The following is a 25,481-nucleotide window of genomic DNA, read 5'->3' as shown; positions in this document are numbered from 1 at the left end:
ATCAAAGATCACGCTTTGAAATAAGTTCAAGAACATACACCATACCTAATTTCCCAAAATACTAAAATGAATATAAGATTCGTGTAGACATGCAATATTCAACCAGGCAAATTAGACGAGTCGTTTTGAAGGAAAGATAATGAAATGTGAAACACCCTTCTAGCATCCGCTTGCAAAGAACACTACCAAACAGTAATATTGAATAGCTTCCGTGATCCAAAAGACCAGACAGTATCAGGACCGAGTTCGACAACACAAAAGATTAGCAGTATATTTTACTAATAAACTTTGATAATGTGGCAGTTGAGTCCAATAAGTCCAGGGGTGTTCAAAGATAATCCGTCATAGATCTATTGTAAAGCAAATATTGGATTTACCTGTATTGGAAAATAAACAGTGTCAATTGGATTTAGGTCAACTGCCACATTATCAAAGTTTATTAGTAATAGCAACAGTATTTAGAGGTTTGTACTGCTTGCATGACTTAACCTTTAGCATGCTAGATAAATTGCCGTCTGCTGGAAATGTCGTCTTCTAAAATTGTAAAGTTCATTCAATTTGCTCCAAAATTGGAAGAAATATTGTCAGAGTAGCAAACAGCTTGGAACCTGATCAGACGCCGATTTAATCGGCGTCTGATCTGGTTCCAAGCTGTTTGCAAAGGCTGTTAAATTCGCCTGCAGCAGGCTAAGGGTTAAGATAACGGAATTTTAAGAAAGGCCGATTTTTGCTGTAAGTAATGGTGATCTTTAACCTACTTAACTCAAAATAATACAGGTGATATACTAACCTGAGGCAGTCATCCATGAAATCAATGCGTTCAGCATTTAGAATTCTAAAACCATTCTAGGTTTTTCAAGTCTTTGGCCTACTAAATTAACGTCTGGATTGAAAAATATACGTACGCAAACATCAGTAGTAACGTTCAAATAATTGCATGTATGCACTGAAATGGAATTATCCAAAGGTTGTGACATTTCGAAGGTATATTATTTACGTAACGGTGCTGTTGTTTGAAATTTAGCACGAAGTATGGGCGCCAAAAGAAACACTTGTTTCTCTTTCAAAACTTGAAAATGCAACATAAGCAATGGTTCTTTTCCTGTTTAGAGTAATGGGTAAACTCTGAGAGTTCCTTCCATGTCTTACTCTCCAAGAATAGTCATTAAATAGAGAAAATAGAGATTAATCTGGCGTTCTTAGTAGTACCTATTCATTTCAACTTTTTACATGGATAAACGTAGCAGAAGTTAATGTAAACAACATGCAATATAATCATGCAAATCTCTTTATTACAAATAAAACTCTTGATTTTTTCTCCAAGAAACAAGACTTGAGTATTCCTTATAATACAAAGAGGTGTAAAATGCAATAAAACATAAAATAACACAGAAACAACAAAGCTTTACAAATGATCAAATAAAATACAATGTTGAACAATTACATAAGCCACAAAAATACGAATCTTTTTTTGCTGCAAAGATATATAATTATAACGTTTTAATATTCTTGAATACTAAATCACAACATCCAGAGGGAATACAATACTGTCTCGTATTTGTATGTAGAGATCAACACAAAAGATACATTCACAAGACACAGAAACTACATACATTTAAAAAAAGGTTTCTAAGTGTATAATAAAATGGAATGCACAGCAACTAATGCAAAAATGCGATGCGTAACAACATAATCATCAACATGTGTATATCATAAATTGCGAATATACAAACATGCGCTACACATAAATTTCTAACAAGTGCCTATGTTAGAGCATCTATGTAAACACTGCACATCACAACAAAGTGACATCTTTACATGTTCGCATATACAGAATTTAACATTCATATTCGTCTATCTCGCTTGCTTGTTGTTTTCTTAAAACTCCACGTTTCGCGTTTGTATCTAAGAAGTATAATGGGGTCAGAAGTTTCTCAGAACTATCACCCTCATCCCCATGCTCCTCTACCTCGTGCCCATTCATCTCTTTATGTTTTCCTCTTCCATTCATCTTTGTTTCTTCCCCATTCGTCTCACACACCAGTTTGTCATAAACTTCTTTTTCAAGAATCTCTTCATTTCTGCGCTTAACAGAAGCTCTTGTAACGTTTATTTGAGGAACTGAATTCCCATGTTTTTTACTTAAATTACGAGTTTCGGATGATGCTTTTGAGCCATTTATGCTTTTGGGTAAAGACCCAACACCAGAGTCTATGTCAAAATACAAGTCAGTGTTCTTAGTGGGGTTTCTTGGTCGATTTTTGTGTTTAAGAGAACCTATTGCGACATTTCTAGAAGACTTGTCACTTTGATTATCTTGCTGACCTTTTGCTTTATACTGATCTGAAAAATGGTCAGACTGGGTTTCGGAAGGCAAAGATCTAGGGGAGAGTGACTCACATGAAACTGAAGAAGATGGCGCTTCAGATGTTTCTGTTTCAAAACTTGAAAATGCAACATAAGCAATATTTCTTTTCCTCTTTGGAGTAATGGGAAGACTCTGGTAATTCCTTCCTTGACTTATTCTCCGAGATTCATCTGGGTCAATTTTTACGATAGGCCCAGATGCAACACTCAGATTTGAAATTCTTGAGATTCTTGACCTCATAGAGGACTGTGACCTTAAAGACATGCTTTTCCCGATACTATCATCAGAATCATATGACCTATCATAATCCTGCTTCTCTGCTTGTTCTAAGGAATGAGATTTAAAAGAGAACATTGCTGTTCTTCCATGTTTTGTCTTGCCTAAACTTAAGAATGGTTCTCTTTCCATCTCATTAAAATCATCATGATTTTCATCATGGCTTTGTTTCAAATTATCTTCATTTTCCTTTTCATCTAATAGTTTATCCTTTTCTGAGGAAAATTCGTTGGAATTCAGGGTTGTGTCAAAGTAGGTCTTAAGAATTTCTTGTAGGCTATTTTTCTTCTGTTCTGGTTCATCTCGCAAGTCTGTTTTGCTAGCTTCTCTGTTCATGTAAACAATATCATGACTTGATGTTTCTATGGGAACTTTATTTGAGAGTCTTTGAACTTTATCAGTACCAAATACATGAGCTGAAGTTTCATTTGAACCAACGCAATTTGGTGTGTAGGATGTCTTTTCTGATCCTGGTAACACTCGTTTTATAGCATTCATAACAGAACTTGCCTTACCCCATATAGACTCATTGTGGTTTTTATCAAGCTTCATACTATTTTCAGTATGTTTTGATGTACTTTCAATACATCTTGCAGGCTTTTCAATTGGATTTACAGTTTCTAAATTTGAATGCAATTTTCCATTTTTATTCACCTCTGAATATAGAGGTAATAAGTGCTTTCTTTCTGGAGAACCTCTCAGACCAGCTGGGGTACCTGCTACAAAATCATCTAATTTTCCTTTTCTATTTGTCTCTTCATATATCTGGTCACACGCATCATAATGCGGTGGCTGTTGCTCATTACTTACCACATACGAGGAAACATGCAATTCTTCAGACTTATCACCTTCTCTAATTAAATGAGCAGGATCATGCATACCAGAATAATGAGATATAAATTCAGGAGAATCGTCATTAAAGCTAGTGGGGCTTTGTCGGTGCACACGCATGCTGGCATGCCCATTACATGCAGGTGCACGTACAGAGAGTGGTGGAGTTCTATCAGCACTAATCACAGATATGCTATCTACTTCTGACTTATTAATTGGCGCACCGTGCGGCACATGATTACATGAGCCAAGCTCAGTTTCTGCTACCATGCCGTCTAGTCTATCTGCACCTTCTATACTTTTTTCATCAGCCCTTTTGCTTCTTGGTCGTGGTCCCTTGTGGAAGAATTCACTGTTAAAAGAACAAAATAAGGAATAATCAACTGAAGGTACTTGACATCAACTTTATTAATAAAACATCAAAGAGTATTCAAAGAACTTGTATATTGTCAGACCTATTTTTCAAAGAAAAGTCTTCTTTCCGGGAAAGTAAGACCAATGCAGAGGTTTAGATTGGTCTAACAAAAAGAACAAATACCTTTTAGGATTATATTGTTGAAATTACATTAAAGACTCTAGACCAGTTTTTTTAAATACTGAACAGAACAGAACAGAATAGATATTTAATCAAGTCGTACGCATATACAGCATCTTGACATTACCAATACAAAGTAGAAATTAAAGCATGAATAGTAATAACAAACAGGTATAATAACACATACATGTGTCAATTTGTCGAAGATACAGTCATGTAATTATGCAAGAGTGTTTCTCATGCACGATACAATAAATCCTGTCTTTTCTTGAATGCTTTGGTTAAATACAATGTCACTTTATGCAATAAACGTTTGTTATCTGATTTTGATTGTTCCACATACTTGAACATATTTGGTCTCTGTCTGCAATATCTTAGAATATCTTCTGTTTGTATTTCTTTGAATGCGTCATAACAATTACATAAAACAATTTCTACTGGACGTGTTTATAAGATATCAATACGACCAAGACCTTTGTTATGATAACTAATTATGCCATCAAGAAGTTCTTACAAGTTGTTTGATGGGCTATCTTTTTTTAGATGGTTTAAGCTATCAAATTTTCAAAAAGTTAATTATTATTTTAATGCACCCTTTATTATTTTTTTAATATGGAGCAGTGTTCTTTGGATGTCACTATGACTTTTATATTTTTGTCTTTGATTTTTACAAGAGATTTTTACCTTGTCAGCACATTATTCAATGTGTTAACATATGATAGACTCGATAGACACAGTTTAACATTAACATGTCTTAAATATGCAAATAAACTGCTTGGAAATCCACCTACATTGTGTTTTTTTGGCTGTTAGATGGGTTTAACATCAAACTGAGAAAATATGTCACATGGCAAATTTCTAGCTTATGATGTTGGAAGCAGACCTTAGGTACCCCTCTGGGCATTATTTGGGCACATGTGGGCAGTGTGAAGAACCACCGACCTTCTGTAAACCAGCTGGATAGCTTTTTCACAAATAAGATGGTCATGATGACCCTATATCGCTCACCTGTTAAGTTTCATGAAGAAAGGGTCATAAATGTGACCTCTACAGTGTAAACAAGCTTGAGTTGAGTAAAGACCTAGTTTTTGACCCAAATGACCCAGTTTCGAACCTGGCCTAGGAATCATTAAGATAAACATTCTTACCAAGTTTTACGAAGAAAGGGTAATATGGCCTCTAAAGTGCAAAAAAGCTTTGCCTTTCATTTGAGTGTGTGACCTAGTTTATAATCCCACATGACCCAGTTTCGAATTTGGCCTAGGAATCATTAAGATAAATATTGTGACCAAGTTTCATGAATATAGAGTCATAAATGTGGCATCAAGAGTGTCAACAAGCTTTTCCTTTGAATTGACTGGGTGACCTAGCTTTAATCCCATATGACGCAGTTTTGAACTTGGCATAGGAATCATCAAGATAAACATCCTGACCAAGTTTCATGAAGATATGGTCATAAATGTGGCCTCTAGGGTGCTAACAAGCTTTTCCTTGCGCAAGTCTGATTAAAATCAAATGCAAAATGTGGTCTCTATCATGTTCACAATCCAAAATAGCAAATTTTGGCCCTTTAAGGGGCCATAACTCTGGAACCAATAATGAGATCTGGCCAGGTTTTGAAATAAACCGAGATCTTATGCCAATACAAGTTGTGTGCAAGTTTTATTAAAATTGATTGCAAAATGTGGTCTCTATCGTGTTCACAAGAAATTGTGAATGGACGGATGGACAACGGACAAAGGGCGATCACAAAAGCTCACCTTGTCACTGCGTGACAGGTGAGCTAAAATGACTTTCACACCCGAATCTAGGTTTCAAATCAACATGGTTTATGGGACAGTCTTTAAGAGAAAGGTGCATAACTTTCTTAGTTCTAACTAACAAAGTCTGATTTTTGGATCACAGAACGTTTATTATGTTTCAACCTCTCATAATCTGAATGTGTCAAAATAGCACTTAATTTACAAAAACAACTGAATACTGCACCTAAATGTATGAAATACTTTCAATTCCTGTAAACATGAGGATCAAGGTCACTCACCTGAGTAACACACCATACCAGTGTAAACATGTTTGACCTAGTGATTTCATGGAGACAAATATTCTGACCAATTTTCATTAAGATTGGACCACAAATGTGGCCTCTTGAGTGTAAACAAGCATTTTCTTTTATTTGACCTAGTGACCTAGTTTTTGACCCCACATGACCCAGATTAGAACTGATCTAAGATTTCATGAAAACAAACATTCTGACAAAGTTTCGGGAAGATTGGAGCAAAAACGTTGCCTCTGGTGTGTAAACAAGCCTTCCTTTGATTTGACCTAGTGACCTAGTTTTTGACCCAATGTGACCCAGATTCGAAATCATCCAAGACTTCAAGATAACATTCTAACCAAGTTTTATGAAGATAAAATCAAAGATGTGGCCCCTAGACTGTAAACAAGCTTTTTCTTTGATCTGACCTAGATTTTGGCCCCACGTGACCCAGATAAAGACTTATCTGAGATTTCATGGAGACATACATTCTGACCACGTTTCATGCATATCAAATAAAAATGCAGCCCCTATTGCATACACAATGTTCTTCTTTGATTTGACCAGGTGACCTAGTTTTTGACCCCAGATGAACCAGATTCAAACTTTATCTAGATTTCATCAATAAAATCATTCTGATCAAATTTCACGAATATCCAGTCAAAAATGCAGCCCATATTGCACACACAGAGTTTTTCTTTGATTTGACTGGGTGACCAAGTTTTTGACCCCTGATGACCCATATTCAATCTTGACCTAGATTTTATCAAGACAAACATTCTTACCAAGTTTCATGAAGATACGGCCATAAATGTGTGTGGCCTCTTGTGTGTTAACAAACTTTTCCTTTGCTTTGACAGGGTGTCCTAGTTTTTGACCCCACATGACCTAGATTTGAAGCTGACCTAGAACACATCAAGACAAACATTCTGACCAATTCTCATAAGTTTTAAAATTAAACTGTGGACTCTAGAGTGTTAACAAGACTTTCCTTTGATCTAGCCTACTGACCTACTTTTTGAACCCCACATGACCCAGTCTCGAACTTGACCTAGAGATCATCAAGACAAACATGACAATTACTGGTCACAATAGCTCACCTTCAGCACTTCATGCTCAGGTGAATAATGGTGTAAAAGTAGTTCACCTTAAAATCAATACTGTAAGTTCATGCTATTTCCTATGCAACTCACTGAAACTTTTGAAACAATGAAGAAATACTGAGATAAAATATTTCTGTCAACTCTGTTATACTATTTTAAGAACTAAACTCATATCTGCTGTTGCATAGCCCTGTTAAACTCTACATTGTTGTCTTATTACTAGCCTGGCTCCCTGGCTGCATGGTTATTTTTTATATAAATACAGGAAACATTTTATTAGAAAATTTTAAGCCCCTAAAATAGCACAAATTTGTCTGATGGCTGAACTATACAGTCTGGTGAAAGTTGGCCAATGTAACCGTAGATTAACCCTGTGAACTGTTAACTACTGAGAACCCTATCCATTGTAAAGTAATTAACTATCCAATGTAATGACAAGTTCTCCTTACCAATTTGATAAGGGTCATTTGAGAAAATATCAGTTTTTGTTATTTTCTAGAAGAGTACGATCTTGAGCTCATCCATGATTCAACAGTTTACTAGTAAATGTAAGTGTGAAATATTGTATGTGGATAATTATTTGGAGGTGACATAAACTCATTGACAAGATCTTTTTAATGAATGTTTAGATTTTATTAAATTTAAAATATAGAAACACCAGCTGCAGAAAGTGTTTACTGTTATGGTAAAATTAACCTGTACATAAAAAGTTCAAAATGTATTTTTATGTGGAGAAATGAAAGAAAATAGAAAAGAAAGCGCTTGTTTCATGAAAAAAAAACAGACTTGTACTGGTACATAACTGACCAACTGTTTGGTCATAATATTGTTTCACTGGAGAAAAGTTTGTATTTTAAATGATTTTTTTTATTAAACAAAGAAAAAAAAGGTGCTGGTGAGCTAAAAGTGCTTAGCGCCTTGAAATCTGTTTTTGTCGTCAGTGAGGCCAGTTCTAGATGACACCAAGTCAGTAGATTATTTTCACTTTTATTTCCAATGACAACATGACAGACGCTGGAGTTCATAGTTTAAAGTTCTAAGGTTAATGAAATTTTACACAAAGCTTTAAATCAGTTCTGTGATGAACTGTGTGTTTTATAAAGCGTTTAAATTATAAATATTGTTAATCATATTTTTTTGGTCTGTGTGTTTGGGTGTCTTAAGGTATTAGAAGCGTAATAGAGTACCTCCTTTTTGAAGAGTATTCAATTTCTACCATAAACCTACTTTTACTGCAATTCTCAGCAGGGTGTGGGTTCAAGCCCTACTGGGACCAAATTTTTTTCCCTTATTTTCCTTTTTTTTCTAGTAAGTTTTTACTTCTTTCAAGACTTATAATTGATTTATTGTACAAAAATGGAAAAAAAAAATAAATTGATAAGCGATTTCTGGCTGTTCAAAGTGAATTTACTACTTAAACAGAAGGGGCAGAGTTACACATCTTTAAAAATATTGCGTTACATGCGGTAAAAGTTCTCTATTTTGCTTTCACTCTCTAGATTACATATCGTGGAAGAAATTTAGGTAGGTTTTACATCTGCCCCAAGGTTATTTTTGAATGAAGTAAGCAAAATTCAAAGCAGAAACACAGGATTCGACCTTATTTTTTCAATGTTGAAGTTAGAATTCTGTCTCATTAAATCTGTTTACTTGAGGCACCCTAGAAAAAATGATATTGACATTTTTATTTTGTATTTTATAATTGTTTACCAATAGTTTGATGTTTCTTTTATTAAAATTAATGGTAAAATGAATTCTCTGCAAACGTTTTGGATAGTGGCCATCACTTTGAAATTTGTCTCTACTTGAACTTGAGGAGATACCATAAGTTATACAAAATTTAAAAAAAAACGGCACAGTAAAAATTGTTTAAAAATTGCAAAACAGTGCGAAACACGGTCACCTTTAAGAATATACCAAGCAAATGCCATTTTATAAACATTACTATTATTAATAATAGGCATCTAATACCTTAACGAGTGCTGTCCCTAAGACAGCCAATGCTCGACTATTCAAATTGTTTTGCCAGAAGCAGGAATATTACCCTATATTAAATTTTTTTTTAAAATATCTATAGAGTTTCAATCTTGCATCTGCATTCGTTTTTGGAGATGGGAACTTGCATTCAAAATTTATTTTAACCAGGATTTTCTAAGTCTGGAGTGGGGCATAATTTAGCCAAAATGCATGTCAGAGTTATGGAACTTGATGCTATCACCTAGTTTTATTATCCTGAAGAAACATGTGAAGTTTCAATTCAATACATACAATCATTAGTTTTGGAGATGGGAACTTGCACACACACTCCTCTAAAAAATATGTAAAAACACATTCCTGTTGTCTGATAACCCAATACAACCTGAGCGCAGGCCATAAATCGGTAAATTAGCTGCGGCTCATTAAATGATGGTTAGCACATGAATCCCTTAGGTAACACGTCACAGTTATAGCAGCCGACTGTCACTGAAAGAAATTAATGGGAATTTGTCTCACAAATTTGTGAGACACTGGTAGCCAACTTTCACCAGTCCCTATGTTTGGAGCCAGTGGCGATAAAAAATGTCAATGTAGAAACAACCCTCTCGAGTTACTTCCCTCTTAATGAAGAAAACTGATAGATGTAAATAAGAACAAACATACGGACGGGAGCCAGTCTATCTTATTACTTGAACATGCATCTCTTGCAAAAGAAATACTAAAGCAGAAAGAACAGTGCAAACAATACTGTGGTATGAAAGCATTTCCAAACCAAAGACAAATTTGACAGGAAAACATTAAATAGTTTCTCTCTTGATTTCTTTTTTAATGAATGGATAATACTAATAAATAAGAAGATGATTTTGTAGAAAAGCACGTGTCCCCCGAAAGGGTAGTCATAAGCAAGAAGTCAATAAGTGGCAGGAGCCAAAGTCAAAGTGACCTGTGATCCTGATGGTTGGCTGAATGACTGAAATGCTATAGCAATCATCTAGGTCATCTATATGGAAATGGTTTTCAATGTTTATGTCCTTGTGGTCTTGTAGGGGAGTGTGTTGGGGGGAGTGAGACATACAACTCAATAAGTCCAATCATTCTAGGAACTGTCAAGGTTCTGGGTCAAGTGGTTCTCAAGTTATGGATCTGGAACAGTTATTCATGTTCTGGCCCCTGTGGCCTTGACCTTTGAATGAGTGACCGCAAACTCAATATTTAGCATGTCTACCTATTGAATTTCAATGTTCTGGGTCAACTATTAACATTGGTTTTCCATGTTCTGGCCCCTTGACTTTTGAAAAGGTGGTCCTAAGATCAAGAGGGGTCATCTACTCTACATATCCAATTATCCTAGGAAGTTTCAATGTTCTGGGTCAAATTGCTCTCAAGTTATGGATCTGAAATGGTTATCCATATTCTGGCCCTGTGGCCCAGACCTTTGACCTGCTGACCCCAAAATCAAGAGGGGTCATCTACTCTGCAAGTATAATTATCCTATGAAGTGTAAACATTCAGGGTGAGGTGGTTCTCAAGTTATGGATTTGAAATGGTTTTCCATGTTCTGGCCCTTATGACCTTGAACTTTGATCAAGTGACCCCCAAAATCAATAGGAATCATACAATCTGCATATCCAATCATCCTGTGAAGTTTCAACATTCTGGGTCAAGTGGTTCTTGAGTTATTGATTGGAAACAGTTTTCTATGTTCATGCCCCTGTGACCTTGACCTTTGATCAAGTGACCCCAAAATCAATAAGGATCATTAACTTTGTAAGCCCTATCATCCTATGAAGTTTTAAGGTGCCAGGTCAAATAGTTCTCCAATTATTCATCAGAAATTAAGTGTGTCGGACAGACGGATGGATGGACAGACAGGGCAAAAACAAAATGTCTTAACATGACATAATTATAACTGATAATACAAGAAACAACATTGTACCTCATCGTGTAACATGCCACTGCTAGGAATATCACAAACAGAGTCCCTGCCGCGATAACTGCATACATCCATATGTTTGTTGGACCATCCGCTGAAATAAGAAAAACAAATCATGTAGCTAACAAATATCATATAATTTATATTACACCCAACAAAAATTATATATATAACACTGCCATAGAAATATCCAACAGCAATACCAAAGCCTGCAACTGGGTATACAATAACATAAACTCTGCAAGTTACAAACCAAATCAGTTTTAATTTGACATATCTTCATGTCAGATGTGGACGTTGTGTATACTTATCATAGGCCGGCTTAGTAGCTTCTAACCTTTGATCTTGACTTGCGTACGTGTCAGCAAAGTAAACATTTCATTTTAGCATAAACTTATTTCATGTCAGCCAAGTAATTATTTAACTTTGGTCTATACATATTTCATAGCAACTAAATATATACTCAGGTCAGTCAAGAAACTATTAAATGTTGGTCTATATCTACTTCATGTTAGCAATGTAACTATTTAACTTTGGCATTAACGTATTTCATGTCAGCCAAGTAACTTCTAAACTTTGGTCTTTACTTGTGTACATGCCAGAAAAGATACTATTTAATTAAACTTTGGGTCTATACTTGTTTTATTTCAGCCAAGTTAATAATCTAACTTTGGTCTAGAATGATTTTATGTCAAGCAAGTAACAACTGAACTCTCAACATGCCAGCAAAGCAACTATCTAACCTTTGGTCTATACATATTTCATGTGAGCCAAGTATTTAGTTCTGAACTTTGGCCTATGTTTATTTCATGTGAGCCAAAATGATTACTTATTGCATGTCAGCCAAGTAACTTCTAAACTTTGGTATACACTTAAAGTGTTTGTGTAATTAACCATGGGTTAATACTATTGTCTTACAGAAAAGAAACTGGAAACTCTGGTCTAAACTTTTATTCTGTCACCAAAGTATCTAGTAGACATTTTGTTTCTGAAAGCCTATTTCATAACCAATTAACCTGGTCTTTGAACATGTACTTTGACTGAATCATGCCATGAACAAAAATATAGGCCACTTATATCTGGAAACAAAAGAAAGTGGTTTCTTACATGCTTTTTCTGAGTTCTGAACGAGACATTTTGACATATGTTCAGATAACAAGTTTAAAAGCATATTTGACAGTGTATTTCTAAGAGACAGATTTGCTTAAATTTTGTTCATTTGTAGACTTCCACAAACTACTTAAAAGGAACAAAGAAAAATATAGGTCATAGTGCTCATATTCAATTTTATTGCGTGCTCTTAATTTTTACAACACAAAACTACTAAATATGCAAAAATGACAACAGCTGTTTTTATGTGCCGTGTGGTGGCTGTAAATCGTTTCCCTATACTAGGACTCAGTGTAGTTATATTTTCTGATCCTTTGGGATTCATGCATGGAGTACATTCATTTTTACAATAACAGATTTCCGCTGAAGCCAATGGTAGTGGGCATGAGGGGTGTTGCATATATCTTACACGTGACTGTTGCGCCACTCACATATATATATATATATAAGTGATCCATCTTCAAATTGTTATAACAATGCATACTGTCAGCATTTGTGCTGTATGTTCAAATATTTGAGTAAATAATTCCGAAGTCATGCTGCCATATTTCAAATAATTGACATAATTAGTTGTTGAACAGTTTTTGTTTTATGCATTTGAGTAATCAAACATATCATGTAAAAATGGTGATGCTTGAAGATTCTTTGTTGAATATGGAATAACTCCACAATATCCTCTTGAAGAACTTGTAATATGTTAAAAGGCATCAGAATGTTTCCTTGATACTAGTTTGTAAGATTTTCAAGAGGACATTCAGATATTGTGTTCCAAAGTGACATAAAAAGCTGCGATGATTACAATATGTGGCCAACACAAGACGTCGTAAAAGCCAAAAGTGGGCAAATGTGAGAAGTGTCTGAATTTAAAGGATGCTAAAACAATATACAAATGTACAATGACTACTTTAATGAATGAAGGATTTATAAATGTCACATGTTCTTTTGCCAATTTTTTGGCGTTCCTCAGCCATTAAAAGTATATTTAGCATACAGGGAAGTATTTTGAGAAAGGATCTACATCACCCTATATGTGGTTGACGGCAATGACTTTACAACTTGCGCCAGTCACCGCTATATGCTCTAATTCAACTTCTTATAGAATTGTAATTCTGAAAAACATTTTATTGTTATTTTCTGAGTGTATTCCTAAACGCAGTGTTAAATTACTGTGAAACCCCTTGCGGTCTGATGACAATTATTTTTCAACTTATTCCTAGTATCTACAAAATGATGGAACCCTCATAGGTAAAAGTGCTAATTTGGTTTAATATCAAGCAGTATTGCCAAGAACATGAAAAATATAGGTTTATTTGAGGTTCTAACTGTCAGAAAAGCTCCTTTTTACAATGTCTTCTTAATATTATTCTTAAGGGTTAATCTACTATCAAGTATTTCTTCTGAAAACAAATTACATTTAACTTCCAAATACATTTTCTGGCCCCCCCAAAAACTACCGGATGTACCTTTGACTAATTTAATATTCAGGGGAGATAATAACATTAACTTTAGTCCTACACCTTTTGCAAATTTGTTTCCATTTTACAAAGCACCTGTCCAGAGAATATGATATTGATAAACAAACAAAAGATGTTACCAGACTTTTAGGTGTTTGAACTCTGTCTCAAACAACAAATTATTGTAACTGACCAACATCTTTATTTTGTTTGCTTCAGAAAAATAAACAAACAATCAAGCCATGGCAGAAATTCCAGTAAAGTCTATACATATGAATATTCATCAATCAAGTCTGTATAACATACTCTAGAGACCAGCTGCTTTACAAGTCCATTCATGTCACAACCACTACCCTCTCTCCTTGGCTAAATACATAAGACAAATTCTTATATCGCATGCTTGTTTTCCAAGGAGGGAACAAATTTTCAATGCAAATACCTGTTAGAGTCCATTAAGAGTTGACTGATCATTATCTCTACAAATGTCACAGGTCATAATTTTAACATATACAAGGCAGTCTAAAAGACAGCTAAATCCCCTGCCGCTGTTATGGATAGTGAAAGGGTTGATGAAAATCCTTAAAGGGGTTTAGGAGAAACAGAGCGGACACAAAATGGAAGGCTGAAACCTTTGACCTTGAGTTGTGACCTTGACCTTGAGTCGACATGGCTGACTCATGAGTTCTGCATATTGTCTTGATGAGGTGATCACCTGACCTGACCCAAGTTTAATGAAAATCCTTCAAGGGCTTTAGGAGATACAGAGTGGACAAAAAAAGCCAGAAGTGTTGTGCTTTTAGTCCTTTTCACAGCAAGAAAATTATACTTGACCCTAGTGCATACACCAAATTTAGTAAGACTAGTGTTTGTCACATTTTAGTATCATTGTATCATTTCGTATTTAACCGAGTTTGAGATTCTCAGATACATGCATCAGAAGAAGCTACAGAAAGAGTGTCTGTTCAAGTTGTAAAGTACATCCAATGATTTGTCTGTATAATATGTGGTGCAAGTATGAACAAAAAAGGAGAATTTTCGCGTAGTTTTAGCCAAAAGGGGGAATTTTCATTGCCTTCAAAGAATAACATACTATGTAAGAACTATAATGCGTATAACTTTCATTAAAACTGTTTCTTTTTCTCAAATGTACTGCTGGTAACTGCAATTATGTCATGTCAAGATCAGCTTTTCAGGGGTCAAGCTATAATCGTTATTAATGCATCTTCCACAAACTTTACCTAAAACAAGTACATTAAATATTTATCATTACAGATTTTTTTAATCAATTTATATTTTAGTTGTTGGGGTTTGGTGCCTTTGCATGATTTTAATATCGAAAAATGCTTCAAAATAACAGCTGCTTTTGCAACAGTGATCATATTTTTCTTAAATGCAGACTTTTAAATGGCTTTTTATTTAGACTGTACTAGAATAATCTTGTAAGAAATGATAAAAATGTCCGAAAATCACGGTCGCGAAAATGGGTGACAAATACGGAAAACAAAAAGTAAACATTTAAAATTCTTGATGAAATACCTGTTTTAAATTTCTTTTTTTTTTCACCATACCTATTCAATACTTATAATTTCTGCTTATTTAAAGCATTTAATTTATTTTGGACCAAACAAAGCCTCGGCAATGATAATAAACTTTCTATATACCGTAACGGTTGACCGGCTCATGTAATCGTATCAAGCAAACAAAATAATGATTTTAATTATCCAAATTTTTGTTCTATTTAGTAATAAGATAAGGCAATTTTTATTTGTAGGCAAGACATATAACAATACAACAAAAGTTGCACATCGCTAATTAACAAGTGGTGCAAACATGATAATCTAAAGCTGCATTGTTTATCCATTAACTTTTACACATTGATCAATAGGATATAAATACCTTTGATAATGACAGGGTTTATTGTACTGAATACAAACCGCGAGATGACCATGTGTCAATCAGCGCGTGGCGTGATTGACATCTGTTAGTAGCTAATTAACATACGACGCTCTGCCTACTGCCATACTTCTGCTTATGACGGTGAACAATATTGAAATTGACTGGGATTTTGATTGACAAGGGACAGAACTTTTGAACTCGAGATGCGTCAAAGAAAATTTAAGTGAGTCATCGGGATGAACTGGGCAAATTCTGTGCAGGTCAAATACGAGTTTTTCTCAATTTTCGCGGGTCAAAACCCAGGACCTCGGGTCAACGAATGCCCTGAAAGGGGGGACTTTTTTTTCTCTGGAGGGGGAAAAAAGGATACTATTTTAGCGGGGGAAGCACCCGATATTCGGTGGTAAAAACGGTCAATCGAGGGCCCTGTGCTATGACAGCACTAGGCATAAACCTAAATGACATCAGTGTCAAGAAAGCATTAGAGACATAGATGCCATCAAAGCACCTAGCCATGAATCTTACCAACATCAGTGCCATCATAGCACCTAGCCATGAATCTTACCAACATTGGTGCCATCATAGCACCTAGCCATGAATCTTACCAACATCGGTGCCATCATAGCACCTAGCCATGAATCTTACCAACATCGGTGCCATCATAGCACCTAGCCATGAATCTTACCAACATCGGTGCCATCATAGCACCAAGCCATGAATATTATCAACATCAGTGCCATCATAGCACCTAGCCATGAATCTTACCAACATTGGTGCCATCACCTTGCAACAACAAATAAAACAATTCTGCCAATGTCTCAACAATGCACAAAATCATGGACAAGTTTAAACATATGCATATTTCCTAAATAAGTTGCTTCTACCACATTAAACTGTTACTTACAGAAAAAAAAGTAAAAGGTCTTTGAAATATATGTGTAGAAATATGAAACAAGAGGGCCATGATGGCCCCCAGATTGCTCTTCTGAATTCTCAGCTGGATTAAATAAGTTTTTAACAAGGAACAATACCCTGAGATTGTTTTAAAAATCATGGCCAGCAGTAATCAGCAGAGGTTTTTAAAATTTTCCTACTAGCCATATTGGGAAAACTAGAGCCGTCCCCTGGTGACCATGTTTTTAATAAAAACAGACAGTTTGAAGGAATAAGCAGTGGATTGGCCAAGGAACACAATTATTTTCAAACTCAGCCAACAGTTCTGGAAGATAAAATTTACAATAATGTAGAGAGAATAAGCCCCATCCCTTGGCAGCCATGTTTTTCTAACAAAACAATATGGCTTGAAGAAATTTGGTAGAGGTCACCAAAGGAAAAGTGCATTACAATTATTTTCAAACAGCACTAGTGGCCTGAGAGAAGACTTACAACATAGCCATATAGTGAAAACTAGCCCTGACCCTGCAGGCCAGGTTTTGAAAGAAAAACTGTTTCTTCAAGGAATTTGGTAGAAAATTGCTAAATGAATATTGCTGTGAAATTATTTTCAAATCAAGCTGGCAGTTTCAGTGAATAAAGTTTTCAAAGTTTGCCTAATTGCCATATAGAGAAAACCTGTCCTGCTCCCTGGGGGCCATGAAAAAAAACCTATGTTTCATGACTCTAGGTGAAATACTTTTTGAGATACATGCAACACAAACTTTAAGGCCCTTAATGCATAGTTTGACTGCCAAGAGCCAGAACTCTTGTCTTACTGAGTGAAATCCCAAACTGCACATGCTGAATAACAATTTCATACTGTTTTATCACTCTAGATCAAATATTGTTTAAGATATACACAAATACACACAGAGATAGATGGATGGATGGACATACAAGCATAAATATTAGTGCCACTGCCTAAAATTTATGGGGCACAAAAAGTGAAAAGACACACAATTAAACTATGTTCCAATGTGTTAACACATCTTTTCTATGATTTGACTTAGTCTGCAGAATATCATGTTACAAACTTTAATTATATTTCTTAAAGACAAACATTCTTACTAGGTTTCATATAGATCAGGTAAAAAGAGTGGCCTCTATACTGTTATCAAGGTTTTTTCTATGACGACATAGTTGCCTAGTTTTCAACACTAGACTACCTAGTTTCAAACTTCATCTAGAATTTACAAAGGCAACTGTTATAACCAGGTTTGCATATAGATCAGGAAGAACATAATTATGGTCTTTAGAAAGTCGGCAAGGATAGAATATCAAACAGAAGATAATGTAAAATAATATTCTACCATATCAACACAAAAGCGAACATCTTTAACCTTAACCCTGCTAAATTTCTAAAATGGACTGGTCCATCATTCAATTTTGGCAATATCATTAAATTTTATTACTGGAAGGGTTGTTCACTGAAAATTTACTGACTGTATAGCGAACAGTGCAGAGCATGATCTGCCTGCACAGACGTGCAGGCTGATCTTGGTCTGCACTGTTCGCAAAGGCAAAATCACTTGCGGCCAGAAGGCTAAAGGTTAAATGAATTCCTTTCCAATTCAGTAGCATTTGCACGAGTTACATAAAGATTTGATTGGCGAAATATGCATATTACATTGTACTGAACATTTCAAAGGTCATGGGAATTTATGAAAATAATTAAAATCTTGTAAAAACTGTAATTAAACCTTGTGTCTTGAATGGGATCCACATTATATGTTTAAATAACTAAAATTCTCTAACATATCACTAGTATGACTCAAATGATCACTGATTCCAGCTTAAATACTTTATATCCATAACTCTGAGTGAAAGGTGATCACACAGTCTTCCATCTATGCGCTGTAAGTATATTTAATGCTATTCATTGATTGTGGATAGTGCTTTCTTGAAGAAAGATAATGTTAACCTAGAGATTTAAGGAAGCACAAAATTGTTTGCCACATGATAGAACAAATCAAAACTGTAAGCAAGTTAATGGCTTTCAAGAAAAACTGTCAAAGTTCATTATTACTTTAGTGTCATGTTCGCTTGACTGCAAATTTCTTCTTGACATCTTAATCTACTCAAACTGCCTTTAAAGACGAGTAAAAGGTTGTTTCTATTAACAAGAGTCAGTGATCTCCCATATTTATAAGGATCCTTATATATGTAAATAATAGAACGAAGGTACTCTAAATCAAGTATTTAGTATATTCCTAAAGAATAGCTTACATAGTTTTGATTACTGGCCAACAAGCCATTCAATAATTGTTTAATTACAAATGTACATTATATTATGATACATTGTAATCATAACATTAGAAATATATATTATGATACATTGTAATCATAACATTAGAAATATATTTTTTACACTTTTTTTCTAACTTTGACTTTAACCTGAATATAGACCATTCACACAGCACAATCTATATAATGAGTATTTATATGTCAATATATCTAATGTTATGGAACACACAGATTAGTTATAAGGATAAAGTACATACTAAAAACATAATCCATGTTGGATTACTGTGTCAGAAAGTTACAGACAAGGAAATGTAGTTAATACTTTATTAGGGTAAATATAATGAGAGAATGTAATACATTTGTACTTCAGATTGTATTTTCAGTAAGTCCTGTTATTCTAAACAAATTACTTACTGGGTAAAGTGACAGAGTCCGAGGCAGGACTAGCATCAGTAGAATTGTCCATCTTGATACACTCTATAAGGACATTCAGACGGTTGTACACTGGCTCATGACCTGGAAGGCATACACAGTGGTTGGTGTCATTGCAGATAGAATTGAGTAGAGAGCACAGTGGATTACAGTTTAACACAGTAGCTGGTCTGGCTAGTTCTTCACATCCACCTGAAAAAAGGAAGAAATATTCATTGGTCATTTCAAATATACGTTTCTGGCGCAAGCTCACTAGTATACCAGTAATCAAACAATTACTGGGCAAAGTGAATGTGTTCAATAGCAAATTGATAGACTTTATACAGATCTAAAATGCCTAGCTGTCTGTGTAAGACAGGGTTTCCAAATGTAAGAAACAGCAGGGAATGAGAAACAGTGCTAGCAAGGTCACTTATCCAAGCTGTTCCAAGGGTTGGGAAAACAACTGTCTGACACTGGCAAACATGTAGAATCATTTTCTTGCCTACCATTGTGTCGTAGGGTAAATAGTGGTACCTATAAATCCTTAATGTTTTAGTTGTTTTATTTCATTTTCCCCGTTAATGTCCTGTCTGGTGTTCCGTACTTTTACCAAATCCTCCAATATTTATATATAGTATAAGGGAAGTAAATCATCGCCTCCTTTACTAATCTTACTAATATTTATGCATGTGACTTATTCCAACCAATCACGATCTGGTCACTCATAAATGGTCAATGTTTTGAAAACGTTTATTTGTTGATACTGTGCAAATAAAACCAAATATCTTCGGATATATTCTACATATATTCAGGTAATTAGCATTTATGTACTTTGTAATCATATTTCTCGATATAACTGAAATTCTGTATTGATATTTCATGTATTTAATGAATTATTACGAGTTATAAATTACTGTGTTTAGAGCGGTCAGTTACGCGCCACCACACCTATTGTAATGCTCGTTTGTTTACCTTTTTGACAGCTGTCATCTGTCAAATGATGTTTGTTATTTCTTGTTTATATTTACTATCTGTTGTTTTTTATATTTTCAGAGTACATCTATGATAGTAATGAAATCATATTGAACATTATTATTAAACCCATGATTGAACATTAAAAATTCTTTGTCATCCGACCCCCCCTCATACAGCCATGTAGCCAAGTCATCTACAACTATAACATACTTGAGCTAGTTGGGAGCAAAAGAAGGGTGACAAATGGCGCCCAACGTTTTATATGGGTTGCCTTGGAATAGTGCATAGTGAAATAAATGAATCAGCTATTGGAGATTTATTCCATAGTTCATAGTGATAACTAGTGGCCTACCTATTTAATGGATGAATGGGATGCTTTGGATTAACTGGAATACTTACACACCAGGGACCTGCCTGCCTGCTTGCCTGCATGCATGCAACTCTTCAGAACGGATTAATCGTGCACCGCGGATACGTTTGGAATGGAAAACAGGACTTCAACAGGAACTTTAAGCAACAGGATGGAATAGTGATAGTGCTTTTGGATGTAACTTTAACTGTGATCAAATTGTGATACAGACATTGTGTATAAACATTTGTGATATTGTGATATAAGGATTTTTGTTGTGACAGACGTGCAAGGTGTGGTGAGTGACTTTCTTTTTCACACATGTGATCATTATTTTTATGTACTTTTTGTTAAACTAGTTTGTTGTGGTATATTTTTGTGTGACATTTTGGTCCATCATTGTCATTGATTTAGATTCGAAGATATACTTTTCGTAAGACTTCAAGGGCACTTTCATACTTTTGTTTCAGCATCATTGATTAATACCAAACTAACCAGTCCTATATTTCTTATATGATATATTTCCTATATAGTTGATTGATATATTCCCTATATAGTTGATAAACTGTTGGGTAGCCAGACATCTTATAAAGGGTATAGTTGAATTCCACTGTACAGCGCTGTATATTAGTTTTATATCGGTGTGCAAACGGATTTTGTCTGTTTATACAAAGATATAATATATATTTCCTTCTTCTATGTTAAAGTGTCCATTTGTTTGCGTATTCATTACTTAAAAAACTGTTTGTTGATTACCGGTAATTCATCGGTTTTGATCAGACAGCTACTTAGCCGTTTTTGCGTTAAATTTTTTCATCTGCCGTAAAATCGATAGTCGCTGTTCCAGTACACGGCTTAATTTTAATCGCATCGATACTTGCTACTGTATTTACTTACCGTCTCAGTGGTCTAATGCGTAAGATGCTCGCTTTGTAAACTCACGACCCAGGATCGATTCTTGACGCCGGAACAATTTTTTCTTTCTTTTTTCAATTCCTTTTTTTTATTGCATACAATATATCAATATATACATACAATAAAATATATAGAGATATTTTATTTACACACATAGAAATATTAAAATAGAACAGTTACACACAACAACACATAACATATACAAAAATATACATGAAAGGCAGTTGAAATACATTGAGTCAAAAATAGAAAATTGAAAATAATTTTCTGAAATACATACTGTTGAATTGCAAGTGCTGAAAACATGAATTAAATTGAAGTGGAATGTAAAAAGGAGAAACAAGGGTAGAATATATTTGAAAATATAGAGTATATTCAGCAGATGCAGAATTATAGACTCATATGTGTATGAAGTACAGCAGAACTTAAGTGAAAAAGAACTACAATGAAATAAAAGTGAAATGAAATATCATTGAATTGAAAGGAACTGCAGTGAAATAACAGTGGAGTGAAGTAGAAATGAAGTGAAACAGAACTACACAGTGAAATAAAAGTGAAATGAAATAGAACTAAAGTGAAAATGAAGTATAGTATGGTGGAACTATAGTGAAATAGAACTAAAGTGAAACATAGAAGTAGAGTGAAATAGAACAAAGTGAATTATAAATAAAGGAAGAAGAATTGCAGTTGAAAAGGAGTGAAGTAAATCTAAGTAGAAATAAAGTAAAATAAACTGAAGCTGAAAAAGTGAAGAAAAGTGAAGTAGAAACAAAGTGAAGTAAAACTAGAGTTGAAAAGGAGTGAAGTAAATTGAAGTAGAAATAAAGTGAAGTAAAACTGAAGCTGCAAAAGGAGTGAAGTAGAGTGAAGTAGAAACAAAGTGAAGTAGAACTGAAGTAAATTAGAAGTTAAGTGAAAAGTGAAAAATAACTCAGTGCAGTGAAGTAGAAATAAAGTGTATTGGAGCTAAAGTGAATTGAAATAAAGATAAAGTGAAGTAGAACTAATATTACTGAAATTGAAATGAAACAGAGGTGAAATAGAAATTCTGTGAAACACTGCCGAATATATGGTGCACAGAAAGGGCCACCATTGAATGTGTTGAAAAACTTAGTTTGAAGCTTGTTTGTAATAGAGAATGAACTCTGAAACTTTATGAATGAGAAATTGAATGTTTGAAGTGATTATTGAATGTATGGAGTACATATAGAGGCATAACTGTGAAAAGACACTTGATAACAATAAATTATGAAATATATGGTTGCCTGAAACTGAATGAAAACAGTCGAAAGTTTGAAAAGTACGGTGGATAATAGAGACATCTTATCAATTAGATATATTTCTTTGTGAAGTAACTTGACTATTACCATGGCTCAGTACTTATCAGATAGAGAATTGAGAAGGATAGAACAACAAAGGAGGAAAGAGGAGGAAGAAGAAAAGAGGATGTTAGAAGAGCTAGATAGAGAACTAAAGGAGAGACAGGAGCAAGAACTGAGAGAATTAAAATTACAACAAGATAGAATTAGGAGTGAAAAACGTGCAAAGTTAGATAGAAGGAGGGAAATTATAGAAAAACAAAATCAGCTAGAAGAAATGAAAGAACGTAAAAGAATGATGGAAGGAAGACAGAAATTAATGAGTAAATATTTGAACATTGATGAAAATGCTGAAGGCACCAAAGAGCAAGGTATGGTGTATGATAATGATCAAAGTGATGGAGAAATAAGTGATGAAAGAAGTGATGAAAGTCTTGATGAGTCTTTATACACTACACTGGATGATTTAGACCAAGAAAACACAGAAACGTGTATAAATATAGGAACACCAATATATGAAAGTTCGAACGTAGAAGGTGAACAGGATGAATTATTGAGAATAGAAAGAGAAATGAAGTGGTTAGAGGATAAAGAAAAGGAGAATAAACAAGAAAATATAGAACTAGAACACAATACAAACAGAACTACACGACAGTACAAACAGACAAGTGAAAAATTAGACAGGTCACGTAGACATTTAGAGTCGAGAAAGCATATGGAAGATGAACCTATAGTAAAAGCCTTGAAAGGAGAAGATGTAGTATATGGGGAAGAAATAAGAGGTGATAGAGAATTTAGTTATAATGAAAATGATGAGGAACTTGAACTTAAACAAAAGATTGAACAACTACAGATACAGAAAAGAAATGTTGAAGAAAAGATAGAACGAAACAAATTATTGAAAGACATGCAAAGAAAGGAAAAAGAAAAGAAAAGACTGGAGGACTTACAGTTAAAGAAAGAAATGCAAGGAAAGAAAGCAGAAAAGTTACGGAAGCTGAAAGATGAAAAGGAGAGATTAGAACGTGCTCTTAACGTACAAGAGAAAACGTTAAGTAAGCTAGAGGAAGACGTCGAAAGTGAAAAATACAGAAACACTGAATCAGAGCACAAAGAAAAGAAAGAGGATGAACATGTTGCAAAAGGAAATAACCATTGGACAGGAAAATTGCTTAAACCAACAGTGCCCAGTTTGACTGAAACAACATTCGAGGAATGGAAGATAGAAGTGGAAGTTATTATGAAGTCTGGGTTGTATGAAGAAAGTTTGCTGAGACAGGCAGTTAGAAATTCTCTTTGTGGACAGACGAGAAAAATTTTGCTAACAATACCTCCGTCGACAACAACAAGAAATATCATAGACAAACTGGAAAGTGTATATGGAAATGTTAGATCTGGAGAATCTGTTTTAACAGAATTTTACATGGCAAGACAGAAAAGAGATGAAGGAATTGCAGAATGGGGTATTAGATTAGAGAGTATTATACAAACAGCTATAGAGAAAGGACATATACAAGAGAGTCAAAAGGATGAAATGCTTAAGACAAGGTTTTGGAGGCAACTTTATAATGAAGACCTAAAGAATGCTACAAGAATGTACTTTGAGACTGCAAGAACGTTTGAAGAATTGAGAAGGAAAGTTAGAATAGAAGAGAACGAAATGAAAAGTGCTCTAGAAGAACCCATAAGAGAGGAGAAACTACACACACTGAAGAGACAAACAGAAACACATGAACAGATGACAGTATTACAAGACTTAGTAGAAAGGATGAAGCAGCTGGAAACAGAAATCAGTAAGACAGAGAGACAGAATATGTAGATAGAAGAAGGTACAGAAATGACAATAGAGCAGATACAGAATATCACAGGAAAGACGAGGAATACAGCAGTAGGGAAAAGAGATATTATGGAAACGACAAACGAGTTGATGATATATATGTTAAAGATTATGGAAGAGATGGAAGAGCTGATGATAAACATAATGGTGACAATGGAAGACACAGAAGATATGACGACAGATATAATAGATATGATAGATATGAGAGAGCTTATAGAAGAGACGGTAGAAGTAATGAGAAATATTACAGAGATTACGGTAAAGGGAGTAGAAACGATGATAGATATAAGGAATATAGAGATAGAAGAAGATATAGCCCAAGAGACAGAAGAAATGATAGAAGAGATTACTTAGATAAAGAGAAAGAACAAAGATATTACAGAAATTATAGAGACAGTAGAGATAGAAGAGAATATGAAGAAAGAAACTACAAAGAGAATGGACATGAGAGAAGATATACTCCAAACAATGACGATAAAGATAGTGCTAGAACAGGAAATGACAGAGAATATAGAGAGCTAAATAGAGATAACGAACAAACACGGAAGAAAAATGAAAATGAAGATAAGACGAGTACTTTAAACTCAAAGGCGTCTCTGTCGGGGGGCAGATAGGAGACAATGGAAAACAAGAAAGCTCCAAGAGAAAATTCATTTTTGATAGAATAATTGGAAGTAACAACATCGGAGACATTGAAATAGAAGGAAAGCATACAAAAGGCGTAGTCGATACTGGTTCAATGATAACAACGATGTCAGTTGAATTTTACAACTCCCTTAATCCAAAACCACAGTTATTGTCAATTAACGATTTCATCTTCAGATCAATGCAGCTAATGGACAGAAAGTTCCATATCTTGGGTATGCTGAAGTTAGAATGTCCGTACCTTTTATGAAGGACACTTCATTTGACGTTCCAGTTCTGATTGTTCCTATGACGGAAAATAATCAGATATCCCTGTTATAATAGGAACA

General features: G+C 34.6%; 1 protein-coding gene across 8 annotated transcripts in view; it reads right to left on the bottom strand.

Moving 5' to 3' along the window:
- The window catches only part of LOC123560653 (thrombospondin type-1 domain-containing protein 7A-like), a 443,009-nt gene that overhangs the window by 4,947 nt on the left and 412,581 nt on the right, over window positions 1-25,481 (bottom strand). For 5 of the 8 annotated variants that reach the window (XM_053553301.1, XM_053553306.1, XM_053553303.1 and 2 more), the window contains 3 exons: window positions 19,113-19,322; window positions 11,062-11,152; window positions 1,273-3,827 (listed from right to left, as the gene is read on the bottom strand). In XM_053553301.1, coding sequence (XP_053409276.1) covers window positions 1,838-3,827; window positions 11,062-11,152; window positions 19,113-19,322 — 2,291 coding nt within the window. In that variant the 3' untranslated portion in view covers window positions 1,273-1,837. Of the gene's footprint in view, window positions 1-1,272; window positions 3,828-11,061; window positions 11,153-19,112; window positions 19,323-25,481 lie in introns of those variants that run through there. The other 3 variants (XM_053553308.1, XM_053553307.1, XM_053553309.1) reach the window with 3 other exon arrangements.

The sequence above is a fragment of the Mercenaria mercenaria genome, chromosome 10 (genome assembly GCF_021730395.1).
Source record: "Mercenaria mercenaria strain notata chromosome 10, MADL_Memer_1, whole genome shotgun sequence".
Classification (NCBI taxonomy): Eukaryota; Metazoa; Mollusca; class Bivalvia; order Venerida; family Veneridae; genus Mercenaria; species Mercenaria mercenaria.
This window is presented reverse-complemented; position numbering and strand designations above follow the sequence as displayed.